General features: G+C 46.2%; 1 protein-coding gene and 1 pseudogene across 2 annotated transcripts in view; both read right to left on the reverse strand.

The window, feature by feature from the left end:
• The window catches only part of ADAM12 (ADAM metallopeptidase domain 12), a 383818-nt gene that overhangs the window by 92232 nt on the left and 269742 nt on the right, over nt 1-21844 (reverse strand). For both annotated transcript variants that reach the window (XR_010661569.1, XM_065923533.1), the window contains exons 6-9: nt 20803-20983; nt 13689-13754; nt 12498-12569; nt 2733-2902 (exon numbers count right to left, since the gene is read on the reverse strand). Coding sequence is in view for 1 of the 2 variants with exons in the window: in XM_065923533.1 (XP_065779605.1) it covers nt 2733-2902; nt 12498-12569; nt 13689-13754; nt 20803-20983 (489 nt within the window). In the remaining variant the exon portion in view is untranslated. The remainder of the gene's footprint in view (nt 1-2732; nt 2903-12497; nt 12570-13688; nt 13755-20802; nt 20984-21844) is intronic.
• LOC136159035 (endoplasmic reticulum resident protein 29-like) lies at nt 4467-8524 on the reverse strand (annotated as a pseudogene).

Here is a 21844-nt window from a genome sequence, read left to right on the forward strand (position 1 = left end):
GTGAATGAAAAATTAAAAATTGAATAGTTGGTGTTTGGAAGCAACCTAAACATCCATAGACAGAGGAATGGATAAAGAAGATGTGGTACATGTATACAATGGAATATTACTCAGCCATTAAAAAGAATGAAATAATGCCATCTGCAGCAACATGATGGGCCTAGACATTGTCATACTGAGTGAAGTGAGTCAGAAGAGAAATATGGTATGATATCCCTTATATGTGGAATCTAATAACAAATGATACAAATGAATTTGCTTACAAACCAGAAAGAGACCCACAGACTTAGAGAAAAAACTTATGGGTGCTGGAGGGAAGGAAAGGGTCCCGGGATGGTTAGGGAGTTTGGGATGGATGCATACCCACTGCTGTATTTAAAGTGGGTCACCAACAAGGAATTATTGTACAGCACATGAAACTCTGCTCAATGTCATGTGGCAGCCTGGATGGGAGCAGAGTCTGGGGGAGAGTGGATACATGTGTATGTATGGCTGAGTCCCTTTGCCGTTCACCTGAAGCATCACACCATTGTTAACTGGCTATCCCCCAATACAAAATAAAAAGTTAAAAAATAAGATTATTTCTTGTTTATCTGAAATTCAAATTCAGTAGGATATCCTGTAATTTTATCTGGGAACCTTAGCATAACAATGTTGCCTGTTTAATAAAGATATGCCCCACCACAATACCTTCTTTCTATCTCCTGCCCCATTTTCTGCTCCATTCCACCCCATTCCAGAAAAAAAAAAAGAATCAAACATTGTTTTTGCTGAATCTCCTTTAAGTGAAACAAATAAATGGCCATGTTTTCTTGGCCATGTACACATACAGATACTACACATTATTTGAAAAGTTATACATTTTGGCAGTGCTCAATTGGACTAAAAGGATAAGTATAGGCAAAATAAAACTTCATCTCTGTATGTATGTATCCAATCATTCATCTATCCATCCAGCCAGCCAGCCATCCTATTACACTCATGTATAATAGCCGTAGGGACCACAGCTTTATATTTACATCTGTATAGACCCTTTTAACAGATACAATTAAACATATATATAAATAGTAAAGTTATATAAGAGGCTAATTTATTTCCAGATGTTCAAATTGGACAGGCTCCATTTGGGGGAAGAAATCAAAACAAAACACTCTGACTCTACTTTTAGTAGTTCGGGATTAATCAATGCATAAAATATGAGGCAACCGCAAATATCCAGGGGTGGGGGAAAAAAAAGAAACAATCCTGAGAAATGGCCAAAGTCAATTATCGGAGAATGCCAACAACCTCAGTTCAGACGAAGGCCTTTTCTAAAGTGAGCATAGGGTAGGGCTGCTTTTCAACTTCCTACAAATGTTCAGTAAACTAGATCCAATGTGTCACAGGAAAGTGTCTCTGACCCCAAAGCTTTCAATTCAGTGATGTGAGCTACATGAGAACAGAGTCATGGCATAAACTGGGACTTCCCTGGTGCTCCAGTGGCTAAGATTCTGTGGTCCCAAGGCAGAGGGCTCAGGTTTGGTTCCTGGTTAGGGAACTAGATCCTGCATGCCTAAGACCTGGTGCCAGCAAACAAATAAGTACATACTTAATAATGGTATAAGTTGTTTAAAAATTTTAATAAAAAGTTCTTCAGTTTAGGAAAAAAGTCTACTCCATACAGTCATAGATTATGATGTTTTTTACTTGAAATAAAGGAGCCTGTAATATGTTACCAATGTACTATGTTATAGGCATGCTTTTCCTTATTTTCTCTTTTTCATGGTACTTATCATGCTCTGAAATATTCTTGTTTATTATTATCTCCTCCCATTAGGGGCTTCCCTGGTGGCTCAGATGATAAAAAATCCGTCTGCAATGCAGAAGACCTGGGTTCGATCTCTGGGTCAGGGAGATCCCCTGGAGAAGGGAATGGAAATCCACTACAGAATTCTTGCCAGGAGAATTGCGTGGACAGAGGAGCCTAGTGGGCTACAGCCCATGGTGTCACAAAGAGTTGGACACTACTGAGTGACTAACACTTTCACTTTTCCCTGTAGACTGGAGATTCCCAAGAAAAGGGAGGCTTACTGTGTGGATCTGTTACGTTTGAAGCCCCCAAAGACACACATTGATTAAGTAATAGAACACAAGGTTTATCTTGGACACTGCTGGTATTCTCTGATCTAGAAAACCAAGAGAAACAACAAAACAGGAGGAATAAGTTTTTTTCTCCAGGCAGTCGACAGGATCACTCTACTGTACTATCTTCAGATCTTGCATAAATATTTTTCACTAATAATGGCAGAAAATGAGCTTTTAAAAAAATATACTACTCAGGACAATTTTATATCAAGACGAAGCCTAGCGGGAGGGATAAATTGGGAGTTCGGGGTTGACATATACACACCACTGGATTTATTATAAAATAGATAACCAACAAGGACTCTGCTCTATACTCTGTAATAACCTAAATGGGAAAAGACAAAGCCTAGAAGGAAATAAGACATCTGCTTGAGGGATACGTTTCCCAGGGTATGCAAAGAAAGACTTTTTCAGCAGCCCCCAATTTCAGCTGAGATGGCCTTCCTCCAGTCAGTGTGGGATGAGAAGCCCCCTTTGGCCCTGGTCCAGAGAGTGTGTTCTGAAGAACAGGTGCAGCTTCACTGCATGTCAGGGGAGGCTAAGAGGAGGGCGGGTGTGCTGGGGTTACTCTTTGATCTGAAGCAAAGGAGAGACAGCAGACACCTTACCTGATGAGCTGGGCGTTGTCATGGGATTTGCGAGGCAGAAGCTTCATCTTTCTCCAGTCCAGAAACTCATGCAGGCTGGTGAATGGGTCCTGGCTTATGGAGCATTTGTCAATGTCATTCCACACCTCCACGCCCACCAACACGATCCGAATGTTCAGGGGTCGGTAAAACTGAGGGCGACAGAAGACAGGTATCCCTGGGGATCACTTTAATGAAAACTTGCAATGCCCAGCAGAACAGACGTGCAATTTCTGAACCTCGTTGATATGATATGAGAAATCTCTCTGTGCTCCCTTGTTCCCAAGGCATTAGAGTTGAAGGAATATTTTCAGTGACTGATTCAAAGTGATGTTCTAACTGGGTTCTCAAATAGGGTTGACTAATTAGATAGAGTTAATTAGTTAGAGTTAACCAGTCTTTCTTATGTCTCTGAGGTGGTCCAGTAGTAAAGAACCAGCCTGCCGCTGCAGGAGACACAAGAGACTTGATTTTGATCCCTGGGTCAGGAAGATCCCCTGGAGAAGGAAATGGCAACCCACTCGAGTATTCTTGCCTGGGAAATCCCATGGACAGAGGAGTCTGGTGGGCTATAGTCCATGGGGTCGCAAAGAGTCAGACACAACTGAGCATGCACACCTTAATTGTAGGGAAGCATACATTTCAACCGATTCATTGGTGATTAGAAATGGGTGTATAGAAGTGTGTTATCGCTAATGTAATATAGTTACATTACAGCTGAAGATTGCTGGCTCATATCTACTGCAAGAAAAACAACAAGTGGGTTAGGATCGTTCAGACATTCTGCCAAGCACAGTAATTTGTTCCTTTTAAGCAAAATGTTCTACCTATGAGTTACGGAAAATGAATCTGTATTGTTCTCAGCAAAGACTCAGACTTGGCTGACACTATCATATTCTGTCACCTGTAAATGACCTAGTAGGTTTTAATTAAATGGACAGATCAATATCTTTCATGATGATAAAGGCAGACACGGAATTCTTCATCAGGAACTTTGAGGACAATTTTTTCCCACAGGTCAGACTTTAGTTCACCAATATCATCATGGGAAAGATCTCCTTTACGAGAAACCCCTCATTCCTTCTGGCACACAAATCACAGCTTCTTGCTTTTCCATCCCCCATCTTTCTGTGTCCTGATTCAACCTACAGCCTGTTCTCCACAAACAGGTCATCTTGGGTCAGAAGCAGGCAGAACAACTGATCCAATGGCTAAGGGAGAGTTTTGAGCCAGATGAGCTTATTGGAGCAGGATGAGGGGTCAGAGTGGAGCCTTCCCAGGTGCCGCAGGGATAAAGAATCCACCTGCCAATCAGGAGACACAAGAGATGCAGGTTCAATCCCTGGGCTGGGAAGATCCCCTGGAGGAGGAAATGTCAACCCACTCTGGTATTCTTTTTTTTTTTAATGAAAACACTGAAACTTTAATTGGATCAGAACCATACCTGTCAAGAATGTGGGCAGTATACTCTTCTTTATAGCACCAGTTCCTTCTGAGGGGGTATTTTCCAAGCCATTTAACTGTCCCAGCTATCCCCGACTGGCTACAGAGATATTCCAAGCATGGTCACACCAGTGTCAGTATCTGCGCACACCCAGACTTCTGGTTTCCTGCCACTTTTCCTACCAGTCCCTTATATCCCAGGAGGTTTCACAGCCAGAAGGTAACTTACCCCTCCCCACCTCACCATACCCTGGAAAAGCCTGGAGTACCTTCTCAAGCTCCTCCTCCTCCTGCCTTCTTCTGGAAGGCAGTCAAAATGTTGACGCTCTTCTGGAGTTTTTCCTTCTTCCCATCACTTGTCTTGTTCTTCTCAACCAGTTGGTGATCCGGGTCATCTCTGACGCTGGGAAATCTCCTTGGGTCACGATCTTTCCCATGATCTTAAGGTACCGCTTGGCCCACTTCCTGTCGGTCTCCTTCACACTGACCGGTTGTCCTGCCCCTGCTTCAAGAGGGACTGGCGGGCTCCGATGAACTCCCCAGCAAAGGTGTCATATGCAGGCAGGCAACCAGGCATTCCTTGGTAGAGCCCATGTCCCTTCAGCCAGCACTGGATGGCTCCAACCTTAACTGCCCCACTATACAGGACTGGGTTCTCAACGTCCCCATCCCGGAAGAGGTAAGAGGTAGAAGGCTGGCTAGTTCCCTTTGTCCAGTGTGTATCGCTCATGCAGCTCATATTCAGCCCTTGTCACCATAATCTGAGATCCCCACCTCTGCCACCAGAAGAACATCACTGGAAGCTGAGTTTTCAGCCAGACGCTTGAACTCATCCTGCCTCTCAGCCTAGGGGGTCTGGGTGTCAAACTTAACCAAGACAAACTTGCTTTTAGGAATGACCTGTAGAAAGCGGGCTTCCCTGATAGCTGAGTTGGTAAAGAATCTGCCTGCAATGCAGGAGATCCTGGTTCTATTCCTGGGTCAGGAAGATCTGCTGGAGAAAGGATAGGCTACCTACTCCAGTATTCTTTGGCTTCCCTTGTGGCTCAGCTGGTAAAGAATCCGCCTGCAATGCAGGAGACCTGGGTTCGATCCCTGGGTTGGGAAGATCCCCTGGAGAAGGGAAAGGCAACCCACTCCAGTATTCTGGTCTGGAGAATTCCATGGACAGAGAAGCCTGGTGGACTATAATCCCTGGGGTCTCAAAGAGTCAGCACACACAGCAGTCACGGAAGTGGTAAGAACTCCCTGTGGTCCACAAGTGCCTAGATACTCCTCTGAGCATCACACAGACACAGAGGTGGCACAAGGGGGTCCAGGGGGTAAGGACGTGGGAATCACCTGGCTGGCCGTACTCCAGGTAGCCAAGGAGAAAGAGGTGGCTGGTGATGGCAGTGGAAGTTAAACTCCAGATAGGAGCAGGTCCTATTCTTTTTTTTTTTTTTTTAAATATTATTTTATTAGTTGGAGGCCAATCACTTTACAACATTTCAGTGGGTTTTGTCATACATTGACATGAATGTTGCTAGAAGCCCCTGAGCCAACAAGGAACAAAAATCACAGAAGCACTACATCTGATAGTTAAGCCCCATTCCAACGTGCTGAGCTCAAGGGCCATAAACTCCATGAGGCTGAGCGCTGACCCCGGGTTCTGACCCACGAGAGGCAGGCTCATCTTTTCCCTTGCTGATCTTCATTCCCCCCACCCTCCCCACCAGTCATCTGGTGAGCATTAGGTTAGCAGAAGAATGTGGCTGAAGCACAAACTACATCACAGAGTATAAACGGATCGCAGCGGTCCAACTTGGTTTCAAGCAGATAACAATTATGGGCATCACATTAATAAGTTAATGAGACAATTATACGACCCAAATGCTGCCCAACAGCTTGTTTTTAATCAAGAGTTGCTTGGCCTGTGGTATCCACTTGCAAGCTCCCAGCCCAGGCTTCCCAGGAAAAATTAAGTTCCTGGCCTCCTTGGGAACTCGGCACATGTGTGCCTGGCTGCCGCACTTTGCTGGAGAGCTTACACTTTCAGCTGCGCTACAGAAAAACGGAACAGAGATGTGAAGGCAGAAACAGGCCATCCAGTCACCCGTGTCCACCCCAGCCTGCTATGAGACATCCTCAGGGCCCCATGCCAGTGTGGACTGCGGGGGTGTCATCCGTGCAGGGGACACTTTGCTCGCCTCTGGAGACTGTCGTATGGAAGTGGTCACTAAGCTCTGTCAAGGTCCAACTAGCACTGTTTCTCAGAGCTGGCTTTGGGGCTGACTAATCGGGATCTTTGCACAGGAATGATGGGTTGTAGTTTTCATCTACTATTGCTGCTGTTCAGCCACTTGTCTCACGCTTTGTGACCCCATGGACCCAGCATGCCAGGCCTCCCTGTCGTCCATGGTTTCCCACAGCTTGCTCAAATTCACGTCCACTGAGTCAGTGATGCTGCCTGACCATCTCATCCTCTGCCACCCTCTTCTCCTTTTGCCTTCAATCGTTCCCAGCATCAGGGTCTCTTCCAATGAGTTGGCCCTTCGTATCACGTGGTCAAAGCATTGGAGCTTCAGCATCAGTCCTTCTAATGAATATTCAGGTTTGATTTCCTTTAGGATTGACTAGTTTGATCTTGCTGTCCAAGGGAGTCTCAAGAGTCTTCTCCAGCACCAACAATTCAAAAGCATCAATTTAAATTCTAAAAAGATGATGCTGTTAAAGTGCCGCACTCAATATGCCAGCAAATTTGGAAAGCTCAGCAGTGGCCACAGGACTGAAAAAGGTCCGTTTTCATTCTAATCCCAAAGAAGGGCAATGCCAAAAAACGTTCCAGCTATTCAGTTCAGTTCAGTTCAGTCGCTCAGTCGTGTCCAACTCTTTGCGACCCCGTGAATCACAGCACACCAGGCCTCCCTGTCCATCACCAACTCCTGGAGTTTACTCAAACTCACGTCCATCGAGTCAGTGATGCCATCCAGCCATCTCATCCTCTGTCGTCCCCTTCTCCTCCTGCCCCCAATCCCTCCTAGCATCAGAGTCTTTTCTAATGAGTCAACTCTTCGCATGAGGTGGCCAAAGTACTGGAGTTTCAGCTTCAGCATCAGTCCTTCCAATGAACACCCAGGACTGATCTCCTTTAGGATGGACTGGTTGGATCTCCTTGCAGTCCAAGGGACTCTCAAGAGTCTTCTCCAACACCACAGTTCAAAAGCATCAATTTTTTGGTGCTCAGCTTTCTTCACAGTCCAACTCTCACATCCATACATGACCAGCTGTTAGTCCTCTCAAATTATATCCTTTGAACAAATTCCGTATCTAGAAGCATATAACAGAGCCCCGCCTCTCTAAAACTGGTGCTACTGGTGAACTGTCACATATGCTGAACGTACATCATGTCTTCACACAGAATCCCTTAGCTGCCTGTTGGGATGCTCTCCCCAGACTGCGGTGGCTTCCCACTGGTTCTTCCTAATAACAATGGTCACAGCTAACACGTATGAGCAGGCCCTACGCCCTAGGCCCGGTACCAAAAACTTTCCGTGTGCTCTCTTAGACCTCACAGCACTCTGAGTTAAGCACCATTATTGTTTCCATGTTACTGTCAAGGATGTTGAGACACGGAGGAGGTGAACCACTCCAGCCATGACGGGCATAGCTGGTGTTTAAACACAGGCAGGCTGGTGCCCAGGTTTTAAAAACTGCTCAGTAACCCAGCCAGGTAAAGGGGAGTGCTCAGATTCTCTTCCAAGATGATCCACTGTGACCCCAGGCCCAGCAAGAAGCACACATAGAGTGTAGCAGCTGCCTGTCTGGCCTGTGAATCCCAGGATGTACATGGCCATGGCCCAAGACCTGCTAAACAGAGTCACCCATTAGCCCAGCAGCGACAAGCATCTGCTTGGCTCTGGTTGCACGCTCAGCTTGGCATTGGCACCAAGAACAAGATTTAGGATACCCTTGACCTTGACTCCCAAATGCTCAGGGGTCAGCCAGATGCTCGAGGCAGAGGACTCCTAGCCATTATTACAGGAAAATCCAATCCACTGAACTGCCAAGAAGGGTGCAGACAGGAAGTTCAGGGGATGCTGGACCTGAGGGCTGCAAGAAGACTTTCGAGAAGTGGACCTGAGAACACACGGGTAGGATTACAGGGCGGTGTGCCGGGCTCCACCACGGGGACGTGCATTCTGCAGGCAACTGGCCTGGGAGGGCCGAGGACGAGGACCCACACAAGGGAGAAAACAGCTGAAGTTAAATGCACGCAAGACGAGCCGGTCCTTCAGAAGCGGGACACAGAGGTGCAGCCGGCACGGGCCGGCAGCTGGTGCCGACGTCATCACAAGTAAGAAGTGGGACAGACAGGAGGGAGAGGCCAAGGGGGCGATGACATCATCTGGCAGCCACACAGCCCACTGGTCCCGCCCTGCAGTATAACCGGGGCCTGGGGAACGTCTTCCTTCCCAGGTAAGGGGTGGGTCTGCCAGTTCGAGCACCAGACACGTTTTCCCCGTTCCAACTCAGGGGAACTGCCTGAGTTGTTCTGAATGTCACCTCTGTCCCTAAATCACTTCTCGGACTCTTGGTCTGGGACGTCCCTCCCCTCTTCCCTTGGAGCCAACACAGCCAGCCAAGTAGTTATTACTTAAGAATAGCTAAGAAGAGCCAAGATTTCTGCAAATGAGGAAGTTGCCACTGGAACAGTCATTGTTTTTCTAAGCCAAGATGCTCCCACTTGTAGTTGCAAAACTACATCTGGAACACTCGCAACAGCCCAGAGCCCATCAGTTAGCAGACATGGGTGCCCAGAGCATCCGACTGAGCCTGGTTCACCCCTGTGGGTCTTCAGGGTCTGCTGTGGACAGAAACATATGCGTACTCAGTTATTCAGCTCTGTGCTTGCTAGAAACACAAGGACAGGCGTGCTGGTTAACGCCCCTGAGTCTGTCAGGACTTTTCTCAGATATGTGGTTTTCTAAATACCAGGGCAGGTTATTAACAACCCCCCAGTTGCTCATTCCTGCTTCTGCAAACTGAAGCAAGAAATAATACAGAATAATATGTAAAGAAATACAAATATGGAAGACCAAGCATATCACTTTAAAACAGGATTTCAGCAATTACCAGGTCAAGTTTAATGTTGTTCATGGTTTCTGTTTACTTCCAAGGCTTAAGAAGTTCTTGAATTCTTTGTTTCTTGGTCCTGCCTCACTGGAGGCATCTGGAATGTACTCACTCGAGGCCCCACCCAGGTCAATCAAACCAGAGTCCCTGGACTGAGACTTGGAATCAGCATTTTGAAAGCAAAGATACAGACACACATTCACATAAACAAGCAAACCTTGCGAGGGGACTCTAATGCCCACCCTGGGCCAGGACCAGGTCTGATTCCTATTGTTGTTCAGTCTCTAAGCTGTGGCCAACTCTTTGCACACTGGCTTCCCTGTCCTTCACTATCTCCTGGAGTTTGCTCAAACTCATGTCCATTGAGACAGTGATGTTATCTAACCATCTCATCTTCTGCCACCCTCTTCTCCTCATTCATTCCCAGCAGCAGGGTCTTTTCCAATGAGTTGGTTCTTCACATCAGGTGGCCAAAGTGTGAAGCTCTGAGTCATGCCATGCAGGGCCACCCAAGATGGATGGGTCATGGTGGAGAGTTCTGACTCGTATGGTCTCTGGCATAACCTCTGGGATCCATCCTTCACCCTCCCTGCCAGAAGGACTGGCCAGTTACAAAAATTCTCCTACATCCACTTTACTTGGGGATCAAGTTGAATTTTCAAAAACAAGTTACTCAAAATAAATCCGCAAGCATGCGCTGCCTGGGAGTCTGACCTGCCTAAAAGTTCTTGTGGATGCGGATGGTATTATCCTATGATCCCAGGATGCCAACAGCCATCTGTGTTCTTCTTGGTTTCAGAAAGTTCCTTCCAGCCACAGCCACTCTTTGAGCCCCAAGCCCTTATCTCCGACTGCTCAGGGTACCCCAGGAGACCCCTGTTCTTGCTTCTTTGGGCACGAAGTCTCATCCACCTCTCATCCCAAACTTGTGCTCATTTGGACCCCAGCTCTTCTCAGCCTCTGCTTCTGCTTGGTCAGGGCAGGCTGAGCTCCATAGAAAGTGGGTAGAGACAAGGCCAAAAGCTCCTGCACAGGCGGGGGTCACAGAGAGCAGGGCTCACCCCTGGTCCTGCCTTTTAATGCTGCTCGAACATGTGCTGATTACGTAACCAGCCTCTGCACACCTCAGCTTCCTCTGCTATAAAAACAGCAATACTGGTGTCTACCTGGAGGTGTCTGCAAAGCACTGAGACCCTGGCATGTAGAAACGTTTCAGTCCACTTATCAGGCACCCCTCCTTCAAGTGTCTCCGAATCCCCACTTCCCCAGACCCAGGTCAGATCTTCACGATTTCTATACAACAGAAGCCCGCCAGCCCTCTTTGACTCTGGTGACGCCATCCTCCACTCTAGCTGCAGGCACCGCTGTGTGTGACCCTGTGCATCTCCTCTGCTTGCAAACATTCTCCTGGCTTTCCACTGAGAGCAGAATAAAATCCCAGTGGAGTCTAGATGGCTTTGCAGAGCACCCAGGACTCTGACCAGTGAACCTTCTGCAGCTTCATCTCCTCCTGCCCTAACTGTGCACACACATATATCCATCTTCCACATGCACACACACACTCATGTATGTGCTTGTATGCACACACACCCACTACCGCTTAGGTAGACAGAGTTACTCGCATGTCCAGACACATGGGGAGCAAGCCAGCTGAGTGCTCCTGGTGAAGTGGTACTCACTTCTCAAAATCACCTTGCTGCAAAACCTCCCTGACCTCCAGGAAGATGTAAGCGGTTCTCTTCTACACCCCCACAGCACTTGATTGACAGCATCCACCCAGTTCCCAACACGCTGGACCATACCAAGTGGCTTATGGGTCTGCTGGTGCTGTTAAGTCGTGTCAGTCATGTCCGACTCTGTGCGACCCCATAGATGGTAGCCCACCAGGCTCCGCCGTCCCTGGGATTCTGCGGGCAAGAACACTGGAGTGGGCTGCCATTTCCTTCTCCAGTGCATGAAAGTGAAACGTGAAAGTGAAGCCGTTCAGTCATGTCTGACCCAGCAACCCCATGGACTACAGCCCACCAGGTTCCTCCATCCATGGGATTTTCCAGGCAAGAGTACTGGAGTGGGGTGCCATTGCCTTCTCTGGCTTACGGGTCTGCTTCCCTATAAAGCTGTGACCTCCCCAAGCAGATGGACCCCGTCTGATGCATTCTGAATGCCTGATGCATGGTGCTCGGTCCTGCCCATAAGGCCTCGTAGAATGGCATTGGATTTCTAGAAGGGCTTTTACTTTCATGTTTTCTGAAAACTTTGAAAAGTCAATTTAAATATAATAGGATTGCTTGGAAACATAGCTACTGTGAAGCATCTTCAAACTGCTACGTGTAAACTGTGAGCATTTCAGAGAATCCCCGCCAGGAGCGCTTCAGTGATGAGCCAGGGCCGCTCTCCGGTTCCCACTGTGCTCAGAGGCGATAGACAGACTTACTGCTGAGAATAATGGTCGTGTTCAGACAGGGGCTGCCAGCCACGTAGCACATGAGAACCACCTGGGAGCATACAAAGCCGGATGTCCAGCCCCCGCCCCTCCTTTGAAAGCTTCTGGGCAACTCCAGCAGGCTCTGGGCTGAACGCCCTCAGCGCCAGCGAGCTGACTCTCAGGGTGTGTTGCTGAAGGCAGGGGGCACACGTGGTTTCGCGCTGTGAACAGGTCATGGAAGGAGCGTCGGTGAGATAATACCCCCAGGCCAGAACAGACTTTTACCATCTCGTCCAACTCTGAAGTCACCTTTGCAAAGGTGAGCTCCCTCCCGAGTTCATGGTGAAGAATTTTCCAGCCGCAGATTAAGCCAAAAGCCAACTGCTGCATCCCAGGACTGTGAAGCCCGTGGGTTCCTTATCGATGAGAGCCGACCCTCAGGAGGCCTGTGGGACTCGCCCAGGGAGACCTGGGAGGAGGCCCGCTTGGTGCTTTCAAGAGGGTCACATGTGCCATCTGGTTCAGGATCCAGTTGGGGAGACCAGGATGGAAGGAGGTGGATCCCAAGGCCACCGTGGTCCAGACAGCGTGGGGGCATCTCCTACAGCTACTCCAAGCCCTGGGGGTCTTCAGAGGAAGGGGAAGTTGGGTACCAGAGGCAGAAGCTGGCCTTCCGAAGTCAGATGGGGTGTGTTTCATTCCCTCCACCTCATTCCCAAACGTTTACACGATGTGAGTGATTTAATTACCCCCAAAGAACTTACCTTGTCAACGTGATTAGCGATCTCTATTAATCGCTGCTTGACTTTTTCCAGATCTTTTCCTTGCCTCTGAAACTTAATAATTTTAAATGTCAGCATTAATAACGGTAAGACCATCAATCAAATCTCATCTTCTCGGCTCCTGGAAATGTGAAGTCTTGGGCTTTGCAACCCCCTAGGGCCCTCCCTGGTTTATGGTGAAGTGAGCTCCCATTCTGCCGAGTAATTTCCCTGTCCAGGGACTTTCTGAAACTCCCTGAAATTCACCCAAGCCAAGTGCTCATAAGACAGTAACTTTTGTGATTTTTTCCAGCCTCATAAATGATGGAGGCAGTGACATGTTTTGGCAAAGAGAAAACAGACAACCAGAAAGCAGCCCAAAGCCATTCTTCATATCATCGACTTGATTTGAACTTCCTCTGAAATTTCTTTTATATTTGTTTTTAAAAATTAAAGAGTGAAAGTAATAGAAGCTCATGGCAGCAAGTCAAACAATACAGAGAATGGATAAAAGTTAATAAATTCCCCCTTCTCCTCTCTAATCTGACCTTCCAGACTGGGAACAGTTTCCTGAGAAATTGTCAAATCTGTTTCATTCATGTGTGTTGAGCCAGCTTGGGAGAAAATGTCACTTAATTCATGATAGGTAGGAGAGGCAAGAAATGAACACAGAGAAGATAATCTAAAAAAAAAAGAGCTAATTAAAATTAATTTAAAGAAAAAAACTAGCCACGGGATAAAGCCTTACTTCAGAAGGTAGGATTTTTCTGCTGTGTTTCTATAGCCTTCATTCATTCATTCATTCATTTTGGTTTAGAACATATTGGAAATTTTTTAAACTAAACTTTTCCCCAAAGTGTTTCAGAATACATTCTAAAACCATCTGCTATTTTCCACAAATAATTCTCTCTGTTTGGAGAGTTTAGCTACATGGTAGCTCTGTAGTCCTTGCTGATACTTTTTTCTGCAGTCCTTGCTAATATTTTGTAATAGCAGATGCATTTTTAATGTTTTATACCTTATAAGATCAGGGAGCCACTTTTTCCCATGGGTTGTTCACAATGCTCTTAAGGCCTCATAGAAAATGAGGTTAACGAAAGCACGTAATAATTCACTAAACATTTTCTTTTCCCTGTAGTGGTTGTTTTTTTTTTTTTTTTTTAAATCAACCAAGAAATTTCAAAAAGTTCTTACCTCTCGGTTATCCGCCACGATAACCAGCTCTACGTACTTGGTCATCTTGAGGGTCTCTCTTTTTTGCTGCCAAAAGTAAACATGGATTTAATTTTCCTGATGGTCTCTCTGGGGCTTTCAGAATACCGTCAATATCTCTCGAAGGGAGCATTGGAACTAAAGGGACACCCCACCCCCACCAACAACACTGGCTCCCGCACCTCTGTTCCACTTAGGAGTTCACCTCTGACCCCAGCGACCTCTGTAAAATCATCTCAACATGAGCCATCAGTTTCCATTCCCATCTGGGAAGTCCCTAAAAAGGAATCTAACCTTTGCGCTGGATCACTGATTTTAGGATCCCAGCGAGTTGAAATCACCATTAAACAAAACACACACAACAAGTAACTCTGGGACAGAAGCCAATGGCCCTTCATTTCAGGCTGGATGTAGCTCGTGTCAAGATCACTATAGAAATCGATGGAATTCAGGGTTTCACGGGTGTTCCCTTTGCTTTTGTGGCCCGACTTTGTGACATGAGAAAAGCAGAGGAGAAAAGCTTTGCTCATGTCACAAAATCGGAGGAGAATGTATTTTAAGCAGGAACTGCCCTTCTGGGGAAAAACTGAGTAGTCAGGTCCAGAAGGCTGATTTCTCGTGGCTGATCATTGAAAAATCTGGTTAGACGCAAAGGAAAATTGGAGAAGAGAGCCAGGCAAGAAGGAGGTATTAGGAGGAAAACCAGAAAGGAACAAAAGAAATAGAACAGAAAGAAACATTTTTAATTTAAAAAAAAAGACTGAAATATGCCACCAGAGAAAAGCGATTTGGTAAGAGTGCAATAGTTGAGAAGAATAAGGACCTTGTTTATCAAGGGGTAGGGCTGAAGAGGAGGTGGACGGCCCAAGCACGAACTCCCTCCCCATTAAAGGCAGCCTCTGAAGTGGGTGACATGTTAATCACGTTTCCTCAAAAAACACTCACACTCTTCCATGAATTACTAGGAGAATCCCAAAGGCATTTTTCAGAGGAAAAAAAAAAAAGAGCAATTCATGGAGGGTGGTCTTAAAAAGCCAACTTTAAAAGCAAAAAATAAAGCCTTCTGTTTTTGCAATAAAACGGAGTCAGAGGAAATGGGGGTTGAACAGGTCTGGCTCCCCATAACTGATATCGCTGCTTTATGAGTTAACTACACTCGGCTTAACCTTGAAAACTTGCATGTTACAACCAGGCTTTCAGACAAAAGCAAAAATGACCAAGGCCTGCTCTGAATCAACTTTCCAGTCACATAATCCTGAGGGAATCATCTTTTATAAAACAAATCCCCATCAGTGCAGGATCTTCCAAACAGATCTTACAAGAAAAATGTGTTTGTATCATAGCAGTGCTCCTCCTTGCTGCCCAGCTGTGCCGACTCATGAATTTTGATATCTCTAAAGAAATCTGAGGGCTTCCCTGGTGACTCAGATGGTAAAGAATCTGCCTGCAATGCAGGAGACCCAGGTTTGATCCCTGGGTCGGGAAGATCCCCTGGAGGAGGGCATGGCAACCCACTCGTGTTCTGGCCTGGAGAATCCCATGGACAGAGGCGCCTAGAGGGCTACAGTCCACGGGGTCACAAAGAGTCAGACACGACAGAGTGGCTGACACTTTCACTTTCACTTCAAAGAAATCTGGAAACCTTATGGAGGGAGGGAAAGTAAAGCACCATGAAAGGCATAATTTCTCATACTTTAACAACATTACAGGGAAAAAGTTCAGTTTAGTAACTCTATGTGGTAGGCATGTTTCATGGTGACCACTGCGTACTCACTAAGGGAAATGACTAGACCCCGTGGTGACCACCAGTCTACACGAAATGAGACTCCATCTTAAAGTGGTTCCTCCTCCCCGAGGGGTGGAAAGCAGAAGCCTCTTCCCTCCCCCCCCCCCAATTCCCTGATTTACCATTCATAGACTCATCTTACAGAAGAAAATATAGCTCTATTAAAGAAAACATAAATTAACCTCCCTTTGAAAAACTCATGGAGAGAGCCCTGGTTGCTTAGATGTTTACACCTTTCAGACTGCAAAGGGGTGAAATCAATGGCCAGGGGACAGTTCCAAATGGCCTTGGATCATCATTTAGAAAATACACAATTCCAGATAATGAAAACAAACACATGAGCCCAATTTTCCTGTCTCTGCAGTTTTCAGAGAAGTCCACATTTTCTCATGAATACAGAGAACTGCAAGCTCAGAGAGACGCCTAACCACATAATAATAAAAAGCCACAGGGGAGTGGCCGGCTCATGGCCGCAGAGGTTCCTTTTCCACCAGCTGCACACACAGAGAGGCTTAAATTACCTCCACATGATTCCCACCTATCTGGACTATCCAGTTAAAAAATCATATTCAAAATGTTTGATATGCAGAGCAACATTTGAAACTGGTTGCTTGATGGAATTTTCATTTGAGTTGGCGGGAGATTGAGGAAACAAACACCCTTCCCCAAACAGGTAAGAACAGGAGCCTCTGAGAATGGCCCAGCCATTTCTGCTCCAAGGTTGGAGGCATTCTTGGAGGCTTGCTCAAGTGGGAAGCTGTCCCCTGGCCTCTCAAAGTTGTCAGAGTTAAGATCTCGGGAAGAATGGCCCCCACACATTTTCACAACAAGAACTCTGGCTCTGGGAACTCAACTTGAGTCCGAAAAAACAAGCTGAGATTAGAGGGGCAATAAATTCTCAATGCAGCTCTCTCTTCCTACGGGCCAGACCCCTGAAATAACCTATCTAGGAGGAGGGATGAGGACAGCACAAGTCCTGAGGCTGGGAGAGCTTGGGTTGTAGCAGCAGGCAGGATGCCTATTGCCTAGTGAGCGAGGGCAGGGCGTGGATGAGATGTGGCCAAGGATGGGGACAGAGGACGGGGCCCATCTCGAGGAGGCTGACCGGTAACCTAATTGTTGGAGAGCAGTGGGGCTCCCTTGGAGGTGAGGTTCTTTACATATCACCCTGGTTGATGGGAGGAGAATGGATTATAGGGGGACAAAGGTGGAAGTGGGGGAGCAGATGGCCACTGGTGACAGTCTGAGGCAGTAAAAAGATGGAGCCAGGCAAACAGATTCAAGTTGGATGTTTTAACCAAACAACAGCAATAAAATAACAATGGATCTAGGACTGTCTGCAAAGACGGCAAGATTAGCAAATTCGGTGACTCAGAAGTTTGATTTATCTCCTTCTTAGTAAAGAAAGATCATTGTTGACTCAAGCCAGATTCTGTGCCTTGGCTCTAAGGCCCCTTAATGAGTATTTATGAGCTGAGCCCTGGTCTTGGTTGTGAAAGGTCATCTCTACCATCCTTACCAACGACCTGCATGGCGATGAAGCACATGGATCATATCTGCATGGAACACAGCCTTGAAGGACTGGCTGATATACAGGCTGCAGAACCAACAAGCAAATGAGACAAACGCTGGAAGGAGGAACTGAGTCTGATGTACTGAATGTTAATGGGCACAAACACAAAGTATTGAAATTGAGTCCAAAACGCCCATGGCAGAAGTGAGAGCTAGTATTTATTTTTCTAGAGTTTTAATCGATTTAAGACTCAATAGGAATTCACATCTGGAGATTTTGGAACCTTGGTTCTCACTGAGAGATGCTCAGAGCTCAGGGCTAAGGAAGCAAGAGCAGGGCTGGCTGTGTTATCCACCAAGATTTAACAATGACTAGGTCAGTAAGGGCACTTGGCAAGCCTCTTAGAGGAGGTACTGAGGTGGGGGTGGTTATAGTGAAAAGAAAGTGAAAGTGAAAGTCACTCAGTTGTGTCCAACAGTCCATGGACTTCTCTAGGCCAGAATACTGGAGTGGGCAGCCTTTTCCTTCTCCAGGGGATCTTCCCAACCCAGGAATCGAACCGGGGTCTCCTGCACTGCAGGCGGATTCTTTACCAGCTGAGCTACCACAGAAGTGGTTATAGTAGAGAGAAATTAAATATGCTTGCTCTAATTAGTAAGTTTTCCAACAATTCTGGCTACTTCCTGATATTCAGCTATTACCAGACTCTACAGATAATCCATTCTACTGCTAATACCACCCCCACGACCACCACTACCATAGCTTCTATTAAACTAATATGGCAGCCTGTCTAGAAGCCCCAGAGCAACAGCTCTGGTCCATTTCAGATTGGCAGTGTTTGAGGAAACCCCACAGGGTCTCCCTGACAGGCTGTGCTATTTGTACTCAATAGACCAGGTGCACATTGCTTTTTTAGAGAAGGCAATGACTTCTACATGTGACTCACAATTGTCCATACTAGTGGAGGGGAACAATAGCACAGATAATCCCCAGGGAGGATAAGTCAACAATAATTTACATCTGCCTTTGGGATGTATTCTGTGATTTGCTCCAGTAGCAGATTTACAGCTTTCACCTTCCTTAGAGACTGCTCAGGCTTGTGTTAAAATTCGTTTGCATTTTTGAATGACCAGCTGGTGGAGGGGGAGGGTGAAGTCCCAGGAGGGCTGAGTGGCCGGGGCTCTGTGGGTTGGGCGTAAAAGCCTGCAGAGGATGGAACTGGTGAGGAAGGCCCCTGACTGCAGGCACCCTTCCGGAAGCAACTTGGGCTCTCACTAAAATCTAACAGAGAGCCTTGTAAAAATGACAAACAATAGCTCAAGCTGATATTATAGCCGGTGTATACCCCAAGTGCAGATTTATTCCCGCTGCTCCTGGAAGAAAAACGTACACATCTGCAGAAAAATCTCAGCCTGCAAGCCAGTCTTTGCAATAGTTAACATTTAATAGGGGCAGAAAAGCGCTAGGAAAACGCAAATGCATTTGTTGCAGTGCATAAACCAGAGGAGTTAGCCAAAGTTACATTGATTTTTGAGTATAAGATAAAGGCAGTGTTAAGTCTGGCAGGCAAGCGGCACGGAACTCGAGTACTTTCTTTTCATGTTTACCAAACGGTCTTGTATACAATGCCAATGCTCACATATTCCACTTATGTGAAAATTATTTTTGGTATTGTTTTCATGATACAGATGTGCTTCCCATCAAAGACACATTCCCGTCCATAAAAACAATCACAACATTTTCTAGACAGAAACACTGAGTATGGCGTCTAAGTGCATATGATAGTTCCCCCTTTCGACTTAAAGGTTCACTTATGCTTCCATACGCGTTATTAACAAAACACCATTGTTATTCAGGTTTTCTCCATCTCTCTACAAGTCAAAATGACTGGAAATTACTGTGCCAATCACAGGTCTAGGGAGCTGTAAGCTTAGTTAAAGAATTAAAATATGGCTGGCCAGGACCGACCAGGCGTGCACTTCTAAATGAAATGGCAAACATATCTGAGTGCCATTTAAACTGTCAAGTTACAAATCTCACAAGGTGGATAATGTGTGTTCAATGAGGTACTCAAAGCAAGGCGCCTCGAAAACAAAATGCAAATACTCTACTTGTTTATGACTGTGAAGGCTAGGTCTCATCCCATCTTATCTGAGGTCTGGAATCAAAGGTGAGAGCCTTTGAAACGTAAAGCAAACATGCCCTGGGTGCAGAGAGGCTGTTCTCTGTGACTCCATCTCTTAACTCTGTCCCTCCAAAAGGGGTTGGGGGAGGAGAAGGAAGATTCTCTGAGCTGCTCCTGCTGGTGATGGGGGTACTTGTCAAGCCCTATTCCTGGAGGTTGAGATCTTAGCTCCCCTGCTGAGTGTCAATGTCAAGGTCGGCCATAGTGCCTGACACAGGGTGATGGGGAAGAACAAGGACAGAGGACTGCAAGCACCTGCAGTAGAAACTTTTGGGAGTATATTAACAAAGAGAGGAAGTTAGGGTCACATGGGCAGAATCAGGACGAAAAGAATGAATGCAAAATTAAAATGAAAAGTCCTGAAGTGGTTCAGTTAAGAGCAGGTTAGGGGAGCACCACCTAGCCACAGGTAACAGGAATTTTTAAGAAGAAGAAATCATTTAGGATAATGTGTACTATTTGGAGAAAAATGATTAGGAATGCAAAGAGGCACAATTTTCACGAAGCTTTGAATGGTAAGCAGTATAACACTCAAAGTCAGGTAAGACGAAGAGTGTTAAGTGGAACCTTGAAAACCTGTCAAAGTCAGGGGAGACACAGAGTGTTAACTGTTAAGTGATAAGTTGCGCTTATCCAGTGTAAGCAGAAGTGACATCATATGTATGAATTCTGGATTTCTTGTCAACATAGGAAGGGGAAGGACAGAGATGAGAAATCAGTAAATCGCTGATAACTTCCTGTCGGGCTATGCTCCTTTGAATTTGGGTCCTCCAGTCAGATGGGGCTACCCTTGCTCCTTTTTGTGAATTGGGTTGTGGTCTGTGGAGCCCCTGTGTCACTGATGTAAAGGGGTCAGGCAGCCATTCAGGGTGGAGGTTCCCTGGTGCTGCACCAGCGGTGACCTCTTAGCCAGGAGGCAGACTGTGCTCCTAACTCCATTGGACAACGTCTGTCTCTAGCCCTGCCGCAGAAGGGAAGACCTGTGATGAGCAGACCCAGGGCCGGGAGGCCAGAAAGCAGACACCTAGGGGGAGAAGTGGGACGCCCAGACTCCCCCCTGGCATGGACTAGAGGTAAACATCACACATTTTCAGCCACACTTCTGGATCAAGACTGAGTTCACCCAGGGCAGGCGAGTGGGCGATGGCAGGGAATTCTTCCCAAATTCTAAAGAAGACCCTAATATAAAACAGATTGGCCATGGAGAAACCTCCTTATTGTCTTTCTCCTCCCGCAGAAGGAGGGCTGCCCAAGGGTGTGGAGGATCTGGTCCAGTCCTGTGTACCACGGAGGGGCGTAATGGTGGGGCAGACTTCTGGGCCAAGCCCAGAAGGTTATCACCAGAGACAATGAACGGTGATTTTGTGTCCTCTGAGCCCAGTGCTGCCCAGCACAGGTCAGAGAGTCTGACCCTGACGTTTGCAATACAGTGATGGAGCTTTCAGTATCTGATCCTGTTCTGCCCACCTCATATCAACCACCTCCAGATAAAGTGGGTGACCCATCCCTCAGACACAAATGGCAGAATTTCCCCAGATGGCCTAGCGGTGGGTGTCCTTAGTTGGAGCCCCCTGCCCACTCCCCAGGGATGTAACGTGGGGTTTCCTCCTACCCTTCTTGCTTGGGTCTGGGAGGCCGGCGGGAGCCTGTTGCGCAGAGTGAGGCCCGACGTATTTGATCCACATGATCCCCAGGTGTCCGGCAAGTTTTCCACTGGGAAGAATTTGTATTTATTGGTTGCATTTTTCATCGGCTCCAAAATATAGGTGTTATTTTCAAATGTAATGAGTCCCCTGTTGAAAAAGAAAGAAGAAAGATTACATAACTTTTAAGGGCAGCTTCTTGCTTATGGCTAAAACCCAGTTCTTAATGACAGAGAGAATAAAAAAAGAAATACCAATTTATTTATATTGCTGGGTCTGAATTGGAAAGGGCATTTCTGTGCCATATGCTTGCATTGACTTATTTTTGCAAATATTTTGGAAGACAAGTCTGAGAAAATTTTCGTTTCAAATATTTTATGGTAAAGAATAGACTGTGTTTAGTCTTTATGCCTTTTGTCTGGTTTTTACTTCTCGAGGATATATTGCTAGGAAGAAGAGTTGAGACAAAAGATGTTTCATCTGCTTAGAGAGTAAATAGATCTGAATTAGCAGACATGATTCAGAAGGGAAATCTTTATTTATTTTTTTTTTAAGGAAAATTCCTATATCTGAATTATTCATTCTGATCAACAAAATTTCCTAAATAGTTTAAAGGATTCTAATATAAGGTAGAATATAAACTTATGCTTTTTTAAAAAAACTTATTATTGGGCTTCCCTGGTAGCTCAGATAGTAAGGAATTTGTCTGCAATGTAGGAGACCTGGGTTCAATTCCTTGGTTGGGAAGATCCCTTGGAGAAGGGAATGGCTGCCCACTCCAGTATTCTTGCTTGCAGAATTTCATAGACAGAGGAGCCTGGTGGGCTGCAGTTCATGGGATCGTAGAGTTGGACATGACTTGAGTAACTAACACACATGGTCACCAAAGGAGGGGGAGGGATAAACTAGGGGTTTGAGATGAACAGATACAAACTGCTATATATAGTATCGATAGCAACTAGGTCCTACTGTATAGCAGAGGGAACTACGTTCATTATCTTGTAATAACCT

This window comes from Muntiacus reevesi, chromosome 2 (assembly GCF_963930625.1).
Source record: "Muntiacus reevesi chromosome 2, mMunRee1.1, whole genome shotgun sequence".
NCBI classification, from domain to species: domain Eukaryota; kingdom Metazoa; phylum Chordata; class Mammalia; order Artiodactyla; family Cervidae; genus Muntiacus; species Muntiacus reevesi.